The sequence below is a fragment of the Chrysochloris asiatica genome, unplaced genomic scaffold (assembly GCF_000296735.1).
Source record: "Chrysochloris asiatica unplaced genomic scaffold, ChrAsi1.0 scaffold00289, whole genome shotgun sequence".
Classification (NCBI taxonomy): Eukaryota; Metazoa; Chordata; class Mammalia; order Afrosoricida; family Chrysochloridae; genus Chrysochloris; species Chrysochloris asiatica.
In genome coordinates, this window is record NW_006408807.1 from 348072 (window position 1) to 362964 (window position 14893).

A 14893-nucleotide genomic window follows, 5' to 3' on the forward strand; every position below is an offset into this window, starting at 1 on the left:
ACAACAAGAATAGTTAATCATGTCAACCTACCCCAAGTGGGAATCACCTAAGAGTCCACTTTCAGCAACTTAGTGACCAAAGCTGAGCTGATGCCCCACCCACCCCACCAAAGGAGTCCCTCTGCTGCACCAGCCACTCCGAGTTCCTGTCCAGGGGTCTTCTCCCTCCATGAAGTCCCTCTCTGATCATTTCTGGGGCCTGGGGCAAGAGCTTGTAAGTGCCTGCACCCAGCTTCCTCCTGACCTTCAGTTCACTTGTTGCCCTTGGGAAAGGCTGCTTTTCTGTAACTAAAAAACGACCAGAATGTTTATTTACCCTGCTGTTGTGTTTTTAAATACTAAGTTGGAAAAACAAACAAAGAAACAAAAAGTAGGAGACCTCTCACCCATCTCAAAATCTACTACACACAAAAAAGTAAAAAAAATCGAATACACAACCACAGTAATCAAAACAAGACACATACATCAATGGAGGTGAATTCAGAACCCAGAAGTAAATCCATTCACCTATGGTCAGTTGATCTTCGACAAAAGGCCAAAATCCATTAAATGAGGGAAGAGATAGTATCTTCAACAAATGGTGCTGGCAAAACTGGAAAGCCATTTGCAGAGAAATGAAACAAGACCCATGTCTCATATATATAAAACTGAACTCAACGTGGATCAATAACCTAATATAAAGCCTAGAATCATAAAGATCATCATTGAAAAACTAGGGACAAACATAGGGGCTCTGAAACATAGTTTATCAAACGTAACTGGAAACACACTGACAGAAGAAGTAATAGATGACTGGGACTTTCTAAAAATGAAGACACTTATGTGTACCAAATGACTTTATCAACAGTTAAAAGAGAATCCAGAGACTAGGAAAAAATTGTCATTGGCAGTGACATATCAGACAAAAGTACTACTCTCTAAAAAATGCGCAGAGGACATGAACAGACACTTCACCAAAGACATCAAGTAGGCTAGCAAAGTGATCACAAAATGTTCCTAGTCATCACTCATTTGCTGTTAAGTGCTATTAAGTTGGTTCCGACCCATAGCAACCTGTACAGAGTTTCTGAGGGGTGGCTAGTGAGTTTGAACCACCGACCTGACAGTTCAAACCAATACTGTGGTCAAGTGATTATCCTACAGCATCATACCAGGACCCTATCATTAGTCATTGGTGGTGGTTATGTGTCATGGAGTTGGTTCAGACTCACAGCAACGTGGTGTAGGGTTTTCCGAGGCTGTAAATCTTTCTCCTCTGGAACACCTGGTAGTTTTGAACAGCTGACCTTGGGGTTAGCAGTTTCACTCCACTACCAGAGATCCTTTTAGACAGATGCAAATCTAAACAATGAAATATCACCTCACCTCAGCATTAATAGCAAAGTTCAAAAACACCAGAAAACCAATCTTGGGTAGGGTATAGAAAGACTGAAAGCCTCCTACACTGCTGGTGGGACTGTAAAATAGTATGGCCACTGTGTACAACAGTACTGCACTTTCTCAAAAAGTTGGAAACAGAAATAACGTAGGACCCAGAAAGCCCTCTAATTGTTGTATATCCTCAAGAAGTAAGAGCTGTGATGCGAAAAGATATATGCATGTCCATCCATGTACACTGTGGCACTATTTATAATAGAAAAGGTTGAAGAATGATTAAGTAAATTTTGGTACACACACATAATGGAATCTCATGCAAAGTTGAATAACACTTCACAACATGGATGAGCCTGGAGTAGAGTGAAATTAGTCAATCACAAAAGAACAACTATTATATGAAACCACTGTTGCAAAAAAGTTAAGGTTTTCTTGATAAAAGATACATTCTATGATGGTTAACTAGGGGAAGAGAAGGAAGGAAAATGATTCATGGGCTACAGATGATGGGGCAAGCAATATACAACAAGAGGGAGGTTGGCACAGGAAAGAAGGAGGAAGTAGGAGACACGGAGAAATGCAAGAGTTCAAGTGAATCCAGGAAAATACTGTTAAGTGATGGCACATGAAAGGGACTGCAATGTAATGAATGCACTGAAGCATACGATTTGTTGACTATAAAATGGATGATCTGCTCGGTAAACCTTCACTCATTTACAATAAATAGTTAAAATAGGCTTCCAGTGACCTGTCTGAATTTTATTTTGTCTGTAAGACAACCAAACACACTGCCACCAAGTTGATTCTGACTCATAGCAACCTACAGAGACTTTCCAATACTCTAAATCTTTATAGGAGTCCTGGTGTGGTGCTGTGGGTCAATGCGCTGGACTCCAAAGTCAGTTTGAACTGCAACTTTGGCAGTTCAAGCTCATCAGTTACTCCTCGGAAACCCTGCACAGGGTCATTATGGGTTGTAACCAATTTGACAGCATTTAACAACAACAACAAATCTTTATAGGTGCAGACAGCCTCATGTTTCTCATGTGGAGTGGCTGGTGAGTTTGAAAAGAGAACCATATGAACAAGAAGTAAATCCTATAAAAAGTGACTTTCTTTTTCCCATATTTTGTGCAATTCCTACAGCACTTAACATAGTTTTCCTAGTAGTTAAAGTCAGCAGAAAATATTTAAGATTCAAAAATCCGGAAATGGCAAGGTAAGTATGCTATTTAGAAAAAAGTTAAACTACTTGCCTTTGAAACTCTGGAACTAGGGTCACGATGGGAAAATGCACCAGACTATTGTTATGTCATTTAGTTCTATTTGAACTTACATGGATAAATGACAGAAAAGTGAACAAAGATCAACACACTGAAAACTTACCATTAGTTATTTATTTGGACTTTGCTTCAAACTAGTCAACACACACATAACTACTTGACCCTTGTACTAGCTGCATCCATTCAGTGATATCCACGGCATGATTTTCCAGTGGAGCAACATTCTCACATGAACAACAAGCTCTAAGCAACTGTCCTAAAGTGAAGCCATACTTGGCTTTGGCCTTATTTGTGTCTTATGATGGAGTCCTGGTGTGGCAGTGGAGGATAAGCACTTGACCATAAGGTCGGTTTGAAGTGCATGTTGGGCTATTCAAACTCACCAGCTGCTCCTTGGAAACCCTATACAGGGTTCGCTATGAAGTGGAACTGACTTGATGGTACTTAACAACATGTCTTATGATACAGCTCAATATGCTGGTCTCAAAGGTACAGATATTATTTGTTTTCTTAAACCAGGTTAATCAACTTAAAACAATAAAAAAGGGGAAAAAAAACTATGGAAAAGAATCTTGTCTTTTTAATATTACAAAACCACCATATGATTTCAGAGAATACTAGATTTTACCGTACTTACAAAGTTTCTTTTGAGAACTATGTATAAAAGGACATTATGTGTGTACTAGAAAATAACTCAATGTTCAACAGCACCTACCTGTGCATTTATACAACATGCCTGTCATGGTTCCGGCTGCTATTGTATTAAGGTCATCTTCTGCACCTCGCGTTTTCTCAATGACCACACCAAAAGCACTATAGAGCAAAGCTAGCAGGGAAATGCAACTGATCAGTAATGAAACAGTGAGTAAATGGCAGTATGGAAATTATAGATGAGTTTATCCCACAGACATTAATCTGTAAGTACGCAAAGATGTAGAAGGAATGATCACTGGAAAACTATAATAACAAAAACCTGGCAATAAATAAAAAGCCTGTCAAGTGACTGATTCAGAAAGGGATTTTCCATATATTGTAATACTATATATTCACTTAAAAACCAAAACAGGAAGAACTATGTTTACTAATATAGAAAGTTGGTCCTATACTTGTATGTGTGTATACATGACTCTGACTTGCTGTGCCAAAAAACCCAAAATAAACTATAATGATTCAGAAGGATTGTTAATAATAGCTATTTCTGGAAAACACTACTGTGTCAGGAAGAATATTTTTTAATTCTCACTTATCTTTCACTCATAATAGTTATACTTTATTGAGTTGCAAAAGTTTATATTATAAATACAAATTATAAAAATATTTTATTTTAAATGTGAAGTTTGGTTCACACAGATTTAAAAATTATTAACACTAGCACTATTTAGTTTAAATAGTATCATCCCCAAACCATCCTTCTGCATCTTTACAGATTGTTGTTAAGTGCCGTCAAGTCGGTTCCAACCCATAGCAACCCTGAACAGGGTTTCTGAGGCTGTAAATCTTTACGGGAGCAGAAAGCCTCATTTTTCAGAGCAGCTGGTAGCTTCGAACTGCTGACCTTGTAGTTTGTAGCCCCATTCGTAACCATTACGCTACGAGAGCTCCTAAGCAGAGATTCTCAGCAATAATGAATATACAAAACCTTTCCCTCAAAATTAAGAGGCACATTTAACCATTAATACATTAATAAATTACAGCAAGGTCAGCATATGACTCCTCTGTTGCGATGTTTTTAACTTCTGTACAAGTTTACCTTTTTGTGTCAACTGAATTAACTGACACTGAGTATGAGTATAATGCTGTGGCTCACCTATAAGGGGAACACACAGCGCATCTAGCCATCCTGGTTTACCCAAGGCTAAAGGGTTTCTTGGGATGCTGAACTCTGAGAGTACAAATTGTAAAAATCCTAGGCAGATCACGATGATTTATTAGGTATAGAAAAAACAAAAAAAGGAACATAGGAGGGTAACTGTATATAGGGTAAGGGGAATGCAGGTGTGAGCAACAGTATATAAAAGCAGCCATTTATTAGGACCCAAAAATATGGCTTTAAGGTGTGAACATGCACTGCTTCCAAATCCTGTGACAAGGCTAGGATCTTATATAATCACTTTGTTGTTAAGTGCCATCTAAGTCAGTTATGACTCAGTGACCCTGTATAGGGTTTCTGAGGAGACACTGGTGGGTTTGAATTGATGACCTGGAGGTTCAAACTAACCTTGTGGTCCAGGAAATTATCCTGCAGCACCATACCAGGACTCCATATAATCACTACAGAGGCCCTTAACTAACGTCTCACTGAGATATATAAGCTTCACCTTACTTAATCTGCCACGATTAGAAGATTTTCAGACTTTCAACTAAGTTCACAAAAAATACCTGGGTATTAAGGCCTAAGAGTCACAAGTTGTTCTATTATGTATGAGTCATCAGCAATTAAATGAGTTAGTCATTCATAACAAACATCATGCTACGAAAGCTTCAGATTCTGACTTCTGAACTAAGTGAAACTGCACTTTTTCCTAGAATAGCAAATGTTTTTATAGCTACAAAAGAATTATTGCAAAATGACTCAGCAATTAGGTCTGGAAAATCTACTCAAGTAGACAGAACAATGTATTAGCAGCAAGAGAGTTGGATTATCAGTCACGTCCCATTATAGGACCTTGACCTTTCTTTCCTAACATACAAAGCCCTTTGCATGTCCTAAATGATCTGCCTTTCATATGTAAAAACATGACTTTATTTAGTGTTGGGCAGAATATGTAATATTTAAAAAGGTTCTAAATGTTTAGAAATACTATCCAGTGTGCTATCTACACAACCCTATGGGGCAGTTCTAGTGTCCTACAGGGTCACTGTAAGTTGGAATAAACTTGACGGCAATGGACTTGCTTTATGGTATCAGCAAAGAGGAACCCTGGTGTTACAGTGGTTAATTAAGTTCTTGGCTGCTAACTGAAATGTTGCAGTTCAAACCCTCCAGTCATTTCATGGGGAAAAAAGATGTAGCAATCTGCTTCTATAAAGATTTGAAAGCCTCAGAAACTCTATAGGGCCGTTAAGGAACCCTAGTGGGGCATAAGTTAAGTGTTTGGCTGCTAAGTAAAAGGTCAGTGGTTTGAAACCACCAGCTACTCAGTGACAGAAAGGGTGGCAATCTGCTTCCATACATATTAATAGCTTTAGAAACCCTATTGGGCAGTTTCTACCCTGTCTGAGAGTCGCTATAAGTCAGAATAAACTCAACAGCAATGAGTCTGAGTTGGGTTTTGGTATGGTCCTGGAATGGACCCAACTTTCTTCATATTCTAGGACCAGAATTTTGGCTGTTTACATGGTTCATGATAATTTTTTTCTTTATATTGGCAATTTATTATCAAGCAATATCTTTACTTACCCAGAGAACCTAGAGTATTAGCCCAAAGTGCCCCTTGCCTGGTCACCATATTCAAAATCCTACCAAGGCAGAAAGAGGAAGAATCTGCATTTAGAATGATTAGTTTGCTAGAATTTAAAAAAACATAGCATTTGCAAATATAAAATCAAGCCCCAAAGTTTCTTATATCTCTTATTTATCATAGTACCTCTTCAGAATTAAAAAAATAATGGTTTATACTCTGTACCAATGAAGTTTAGATGAAAATTTCCACCATTTTGGCAATAATTAAGGGAAATTACTCTTATTAAATATAGTAAAATCTGCAAGAGCCAGAAACTGTGTAAGGCAGGAAATTGTCAGAGAAGGAAAACAAACATTTTTTCATTAAAACAACTGACAGAAAAATATTAAGACTGCATCCTGTCAAAGACATAAAACTTGTGACACCTGGAAAAACAAAGCAATTTCAAGTTCTGGTTCTCACAAGTCTCACTGTCCATGAGGTTTCTTAAGCCTCAACCACGATGGCTGTGAGTAGCAGCTGAAAGGTTACTTTACAAAGAAGTTGACAGCAATTTATTTATGTAAAAGTTTGACAGCAATCTATGTAATTATGACAAGCAAACTTGATTTTCTTTTTGGGAGGAGAGTATGAAGTATATACTTAGAATACAAAGTAGAATCAAAATTCAAAATATAAAAATAGGCTATAAAGAGAATCAAAGATAAGCAATCAGAGAAGGTAACACCTTCATCTAATTCCCTACTATCTACAGAGAAACTATAACCTGTGTCTGTTCCCAGACGAGAACGGAGCAGCCAAAGCGCATGCTTAGTCCACTCTCAAGGAAGGCCACCAGTACAGTGACAAAGACAACCAGCTAATGAAGACAAAGACATTCCTCTCCCAGCAGTGTAACACCATTCAGGAATGGGTCCAGACAGCTGACTACTGCTGGAGTTTATGGAACATAGTAACAAACAATAAAAGAACTCAGAATTTATGGGATGCTCTAACACAACAGACATTTATATTTCTTTCTTACACTGTTTCTAATTTTACATATTTACTTATGCATTTTCTTTAAACATTAGTTTTTCTTTTGTAACCTGCTTTAAAATTAATTTTGATTCATGTATTGCTAGTGGCACAGTATATTGCTAAAATTTTGTAAGAAAACAAGTCAATTCAGTTCTATCCAAAGATGATGTTGTCAGGTGTCACTAAGTCAGTTCCAACTCATAGCAACACTATGCAAAACAGAAAACACTGTCTGGTGTGGGTGTCATTGAGTATGCTTCAACTCATAGCAACCATATGCAAAACAGAACAAAACACTGCCTGGTGTTGCACTATTCTCACAACTGTTATGTTTGAGCTCACTGTTGCTGCCACTATGTTAATCCATCCTGTTGAGATTTGTTTTTGGGAGGAGAGTATGAAGTACATACTTAGAATACTCCACTTTAGTAGGCATGAGGGACTGGTCCCTCTAGGAGAGACGAAATTTTGTTATCCTGGTTTCCAAGGAACATTCTGGCTGTACGTCTTCCGAAACATTTGTTAATTTTTCTGACAGTCCCTGGTACTTTCAATATTATTTAATATGCCATAATTCAAACGTATGAATTCTTCTGCAGTCATCCTTAGTCATTGTCTAACTTTCAAATATATTTTGTTGCTATTGTTGAGTACCTTCCAGTTGATTCGGATTCACTATGACCTTGTTTAGGGTACCCAAAGATGTAAATCTTTGCGGGAACAGAGAATCTCATCTTTCTCCCGAGGAGTGGATGAAGGGCTTGAACTATGGACCTGGTGGTTTGCAGGCCAGTGTTTATCTTGATACAGACAATTGAAACTAGCATGGATTGGGTCAGGTACACACCTCAGTCCTCAAATTGATCTCTTTGCTCTTTAACACTTTAGGTAACACAGCCTTTGATTTATCAACCATAAGTGCTACCTGAATTTAGTTGTGTTTGGTGCCATCGAGTTGGTACTGACTCATAGCAACCCTATGTTGGTCCTGCACCAACCTCACAATCTTTGCTATGCTTGAAACCACCGCTGCTGCCATTGTGCCAATCCATCTCTTTGGGGGTCTTCATCTTTTTTTAACGAGCCTTCACTTGACCAAGTATGATGTCCTTCTCCAGGGACTGGTCCCTCCTGATAATGTATCTTAAGTATGAGTGACAAAGTCCGGCCATCATGACTTCCACTGAGCATTCTGGCTATACTTCTTCAACACAGATTTTTTTCTTCTTTTACCCATGGTATTTTAAATATTCTCCTCCAACACCATAATCAAATGCATGAATTCTTCTTCTTCAATGTCCAACTTTTCAGAAAGCAAAAGAGAAAATTTCATAGCACTATTCTGAATCTGGCTTGAATTTCTGACAGTTCTGTGTTGTACTGCTGCAGCCATTTTTGAATGATCTTCAGTGAAATTTTACTTGTGTGTGATATTAATGATATTGTTCGATGATCTCTGTATTCTGTAGGGTCACCTCTTTTGGATTGGGAACACAGAATCTTTCAATATTGCAACTCTAGACTGGAGTGATTTCTTCAGTTCTTTCAGCATGAGAAATGCTGAGTGTTTCCTTTTGGTTTTCTAACTCCAGGTCTCTGTGCATTTCTTTATAATATTTCACTATGACTTCTCAAGCTGTCAGTCCATTTCAGCCCACTAATGCATAGAATGCCAATCTTTATGCATTCCATTTCATTTTGACATTTTCCAAGTTTCCTAGACCCATTTGTTTTACATTTAAGTTCTGATTACCAATGAGTGTTTATAGCTACTTCTTCTCATTTTGAGTTGTATTCTATCAGCAAAAAAAGGTCTAGAAAACTTTGCTACATACACTTCATTAAGGTCAACTCTATTTTGAGGCAGCTCTTCCCCAGTAATACTGAGTGTATTCCAACCTGAGGGGCTCATCTTCTGAAATGATATGAGACAATATTCTACTGCAATTCTTACTATTTTTAGTGGCTACGCATTCATAAGTAGTCTACTTTTCCTTCTTCCTAGTCTGTCTAATTGGAAGCTCCGCTGACACGTGTTCACCACGAGTAACCCTGTTGTTATTTAAAACAATGGAAGCATAGCTTCCAGCATCAAAGCCACATACAAGTAAACACGGTAAGACAAGCTGACAAAGAAGTGGTGGCCAAAGATGTTAGTAACTATTATTGCTTTAAGAAACCAGGCAGGTTAGGGTTTTTAAGAGACCTTCCATTTCAGATTATTATTTCATAACTTAATGATACCCGAATGGGGACTTGTTTCATAATAACATGGAACTAAAGTAGTAGATGGACAAAATTGGCCATGGGTTGATGGTTGCTGATGTTTGGTTATGATTCATAGGCATTCATTGTAGCATTCTGTCTATATTTGTGTATATTCAAAAGTTTCCACAATACATACACGCAAAAATTTACTGGAGTAAGAGAAGATACTAAGACTATAAATATAAAAATATCAAATGACCTGGTTGGTCAAGCAAGGTTATCAATCCACATAATTTAAAACTTGACTGGCCTTCAAGTTCTCCAGGTCTAATTCTAGCACACTTTCTGCCATCTGCTGGCTAAACCAAGTGTTAGGAAGAAGATGCACCTAAAACAAAACCATAAGTCATTGAAGAATATATACCATCTGATTCCATTTAAATTTTAAAAATGCACAAAGCCAAAGAGATATGCTATTTATGGAATATTGAGAGGAATATAATGAACACAATGTGTATGTTCACCTTACATCTCTTAAGCACGGTGAACATACACATATTCAGAAGTACTTTTCAACCCTTTAAAAACTGTGAACTTTCCCTTTTATGCTATGCTAGCATCATTTCCTGAGAAAAGGCAAAGATTCTAAATTCCAAGAATTTCATTTAAATGCTCTGCTGTTCTCCATTTTAGAAACAGTGGATGAAGTCAATAGGAAACACCCATGTAAAAAACCCCAGCAGCTCCAGCAATCACTGTTACATGCTTCCTTTTCTTTATTATGGGGTCCTCTGGTTCTGCATGTTCCCTTGAATAATCCAAATATCACACTAACAATTCAATAATTTGGAGAGCATGCCATTTAAGGCCTGGAAAATGGAAGAGATATTGCCAAGCACAGAATTTAGGTTGGGAAAGAAGTAGTTGATTGAGGGGCACTGACTGACTCAAAAAACATTTCTAAAAAGCTTAGAGCTTAGACTCAGTAACCTGCTTCTTTAGTTCCTTTTACTTTTGTAAGGTTTTGTAAAATAAGAAAAGAAAAAAGGACAATATTAAATCATCACTAAATATCTCAAGGTTGTACTCATATACAAAAAGAGGTTAATAATTAAACATTACGAGTCGGTTCCGACTCCACGGCACATAACCAACTAACCATATCATATATGAGACTTCGAGCGTGTTACTGTGGATCAGCACTGGACTGTGAACCACAGGGTCAGCAGCACTTAACAATAATTATCAGATGATGATGTAAAACTTACTGTACATTTCTTGGTTTGGACCAGGCCATGTTCTGGGTTTCCTTCAATCCCAGTCGTAGGCCATTCATAGCCCCAAATGCAGCCCCTAGTAAATTATAACCACAGAATATTCAACTAAATAAACAGAGAACTGTACTTGTTTTAAATTTTTACCTAACAGAAAAAGGTAAATATCAATAATGATTTAAAAACTCTGAAATGGATATTCCAAGTGCTTTTGAATTAAAAAATTAAAATGTTAATAAGTACTTCCAATTACTTATATCAAGGGCAATAAAAAAAAAAAATCATTGAACCCACCTGTCATGCAACATCCTCCTATGGTAAAGAAGGCTAGTTCAAATCTGCCCCGGGTTTTATTAGCTCCAGTTGGTAAAATAAATTCATCTGTATCCTAAATGGGGAACAATGAAAACTGAACTGAGTTTCCCTCACGATACAGCAGTTGTAAAGTGGTTTTTATGCTTTCAAAATAGTTTTCAGAGGAAGCAAAACTCTACTTATCCAAACAAAAGTAACGTTTTAATCTAATTGATATGAAACACACCACATTTATTTTTATAGTTATGCTCTTCAGCTTTTAGGGATTATCATTCAAAACTTTACTTCCTAATTTAAGGTTGGAATATGTAATTTGCTTTTCTTAACGTTAACTTTGAAGGAGCAGTGGAAAAGGATAGCTCTTGAGAAAGGTACACACTGTGCTTCTAAATGCATGGTCAGCAGTTCGAATCTACCAGACGGTCTGTGGGAGAAAAAGATGAGACTTTGTGTTCCTGTAAAGATTTCCAGTCTCAGAAACCCTATAGAGGGTCACTATGTGTCTGCGCTGACTTGGTAGCATGCACCTACAGCAGAAAAAGGGAACTGAAAGTTATGAGAAGAAACAGATCATAGTCTGGAAGAAGAAAATAATCTTCATTCTGTAATAACTTTACGAGCACTATTTTCTAGTAGCGCAGTGGTTACGAGTCAGGTTAACCTCAAGGTCAGCAGTTTGACACTACCAGCCATTTTGCAGGAGAAAGATGAGGTTTTCTGCTCCCATAAAGATTTACGGCCTCGCCTCAGAAACCCTATGCAGGGTCGCGGAGTCAGAACTAACTCCACGGCATATAACAACCACCTAACCACCATCTGACTGCGGGACTCCTGGTGTGGCGCTGTGGGTTAACACGCTGAACTGCAAAGTCAGTTTGAACCACAAGGTCGGCAGTTCAAGCTCAACAGCAGCTCCTTGGAAACCCTATACAGGGTCGCTATGAGTCGGAACCAGCTCCACGGCATTAAACAACAACATCTTATTATGTGTAAGGGCAAATGTTCAAAAAAATATGAGCAAAAATGAAAAGCATAACTGTTTGGCTCAGTTATATAAAGGCAAATAAATTTCTTTACTGTTTGAGAGAGAGGGCATATAATCCTTGGAGGATCCGAGAGAGCCATAGATCCTCTTAGTAAATGAAGTCCTTGAAGGTCACCCAACAATCTTACCATACAGCAAACCTCAGGCCAATTCAAAGCTTGCTATAGTTAACCTTCACAGTACAAAGACACTGAAAATGTGACTTAAAAGAATAGACACCACTTAATACCATGTTAAGAGTTGGAAGTTCTGCATAATTCAGTAAAATGCTATTTCTCAAATGCCTGATGCATGATGTTATGAAATTATGTTTGGGTAAAAGATTCATTCAAAATGCAAGACAGACCAGCAGGTGTTCTATAACAAAGTACAAAAAGTTTATTGGTATAGTTTGAGATTCTACACTGCAACTAACATTTAAGAAAATATCACTTGTTAGTCTTAGGGTAGCATCAAATAATACACACAATTTATTTGCAAAGGCTAATACAATACTCCTTTCTTTTCTAACTATGTATCAGTGTGAAGCTGTGTTTTCTTCATATATTTCAATCAAATAAGACTACAACATACTAAGGACAGAAGCACATTAAGAGAAAACGCCAATTTTCTATTAAGGCAGTCATTAAAAAGAAGTCCAAAAAATGCAAATTATGTCACTCTTTGCATAATATTGATTATCTGCTTTGGAAACAGTTATTTTCCACTGGTGGTGGTGGTTATGTGCTGTGGAGTCCGTTCCGACTCATAGCGACCCTGTACAGGGTTTCCGAGGCTATAAATCTTTACGGGAGCAGAAAGCCTCGTCTTTCTTCCACGGAACTGCTAGTAGTTTTGAACTGGTGACCTTGTGGTTCTCAGCCCGATTCGTAACCACTACGCTACCAGAGAGAAAATATTATTTATGTTATGCAATGTGCTTATTACTGTTTTAAAATCAATTAAGAAATAAAAATTCACAAATTAAAAAAAGAAACAAACACTGTTTTACGAGAATAAAGTAACTGATGTTAAAGAGTCAAAATACTTATGCAGAATGCAATCAGTAGATTTTTACCAATCTCTCCTTACAAAAATTTTTTAAAATGTACCTTTATGGATAGCATTTTCTCTATCTCCAGGAAAGCCCCCCAATACATCGTCCAAATACAATATACTAGAGACTAGCAGAAAGTAGTGTTTCTCCCACATCCATTTGGCAAATCTTCAACATTATTTAATGCACTTCTAATCCAATGCTAAGTTTTAGATTCTGGCTTATATACACATCCTCACTGAAAAATCCCAAAGCACATGTATTTTCATCACACAGCTATAGTTGTGGGGTCGAAATAATAAGCAAACTAACTAAATCTCAAGTCCTGATACATTGTTTCTATGTATGTAATTTTTTAAATGAGTGCCTGTTGACTTTCAGATTATTAAGATAATAAATTATCTATCAAGTACCATCTAACCCCAAGTCACTCTTCAGCCAGTGTCAACCATAATCAAAACACTACATGGCTCGAACAAAATGTGTATTAATTTACATACAGAGCCATTTGAAATCAAAGTGAAGGACTGATTTCTCAAAACGTATTCCCGTAAGTATACAGAGGAAGCTAACTCTCACAGGGGTTGCACATTTTGTTTTGTTTTCTATAAAACGGCTATTTGCCTGAAAATACAGTGCATTTCACTGGGGTTCAACCTTTAAGGCAATAAAAATGTACCAACTTTCATTCAGGAAAAATTTACAAAGATCCACGGGACCTGGCCAAATAGATGAATGTTGGGTGGAAAGAACATAATATTAAGCCTCTTGGTTTCTTTTAAATATGTTTAATGGGTTACGAATCGGGCTGCGAACCTTAAGGTCAGCAGTTCGAAACTACCAGCCGCTCCGCGGGAGAAAGATGAGGCTTTCTACTCCCGTAAGGATTAACATCCTTGGAAACCCTGTACAGGGTCGCTATGGGTCGGAACCGACTCGACGGCACTAAACAACAACAACAACAATTATGGAAAAAATAATGAAGTAATCTAAATTAAGAATGGCAAAAAATATGCACTCAACAGGTTTCTATGAAAGTTATGTTTATACACTGGAAAGTTCATTTTAAACTTGTGCCAATAGCACCGAAACCAAAGCAAGCTCCCTCCTACCAAGTTGAGTTCTACTTATGGCGACCCTTTATGGGAGGAGACAATCTCATCTTTCTTCTGAAGAGTGGATGGTGGATTTTGACCTGTTGACACTGTGGTAAACTGGCCAAAGCCTAACAAGTACCATTAAAGTACCACAAGTTCCACTGTTTCTAATACTGAAGAGAAAATAATCTAAGAATGGGCACCTGTGTCCCAAATGACACAGTACAGACACTGATCTATAAAATCTTTGTAATTTCAGTTGTATGAATCTATGAATGTCAGAAGTCTTTAAATTCCTCTTATTTTTCTATCAGATGTTCACCTGGGCTCACAAGAGGGTCTTATTACTTAATATAATTTTAAAAGCATTTTTGTGAAAATGGAATGTAGTGAGTAGTCTACAAAAGAAAACATAAATAACACCTCAGACAAAAGTTGCCAAAATCACTGTGCATTTTCCATGCTTTAATATGGAAAAATGTTTCATAAAACAATTTTATTAATGTAGGTCTTCAAATGCTCCATGGCTATTCATAAGAGAGTCTGAGAAAACATATTCAGTTCTGAAATACCTCCAGCATCTGAATGGAAGATGGTGTTAGAATGTTTGCAATGAAATAAGAAATCACATTTTTTTTTTCCTGATACAGAATCTACTTTTATGTCTGTCTTAATAATTTCCACCTGGCAATGCAGAGTCGTAATGTTCTTATATGTTGTTGTTGTTAAGTGCCATTGAGTAGGTTTCCACCAACAGCAACCCTGTATAGGGTTTCCAAGGAGTGGCTGGTGAGCTTGAAGCGCCAACTTTGTGCTTCAAGCTGACATCACAGTTTA

General features: G+C 37.4%; 1 protein-coding gene across 1 annotated transcript in view; it reads right to left on the reverse strand.

The window, feature by feature from the left end:
• Positions 1–14893, reverse strand: part of LINC00843 (long intergenic non-protein coding RNA 843) — a 35077-nt gene that overhangs the window by 8474 nt on the left and 11710 nt on the right. The window contains exons 3-6 of the mRNA XM_006874596.1: positions 10858–10951; positions 10558–10642; positions 6058–6116; positions 3373–3483 (exon numbers count right to left, since the gene is read on the reverse strand). Coding sequence (XP_006874658.1) covers positions 3373–3483; positions 6058–6116; positions 10558–10642; positions 10858–10951 — 349 coding nt within the window. The remainder of the gene's footprint in view (positions 1–3372; positions 3484–6057; positions 6117–10557; positions 10643–10857; positions 10952–14893) is intronic.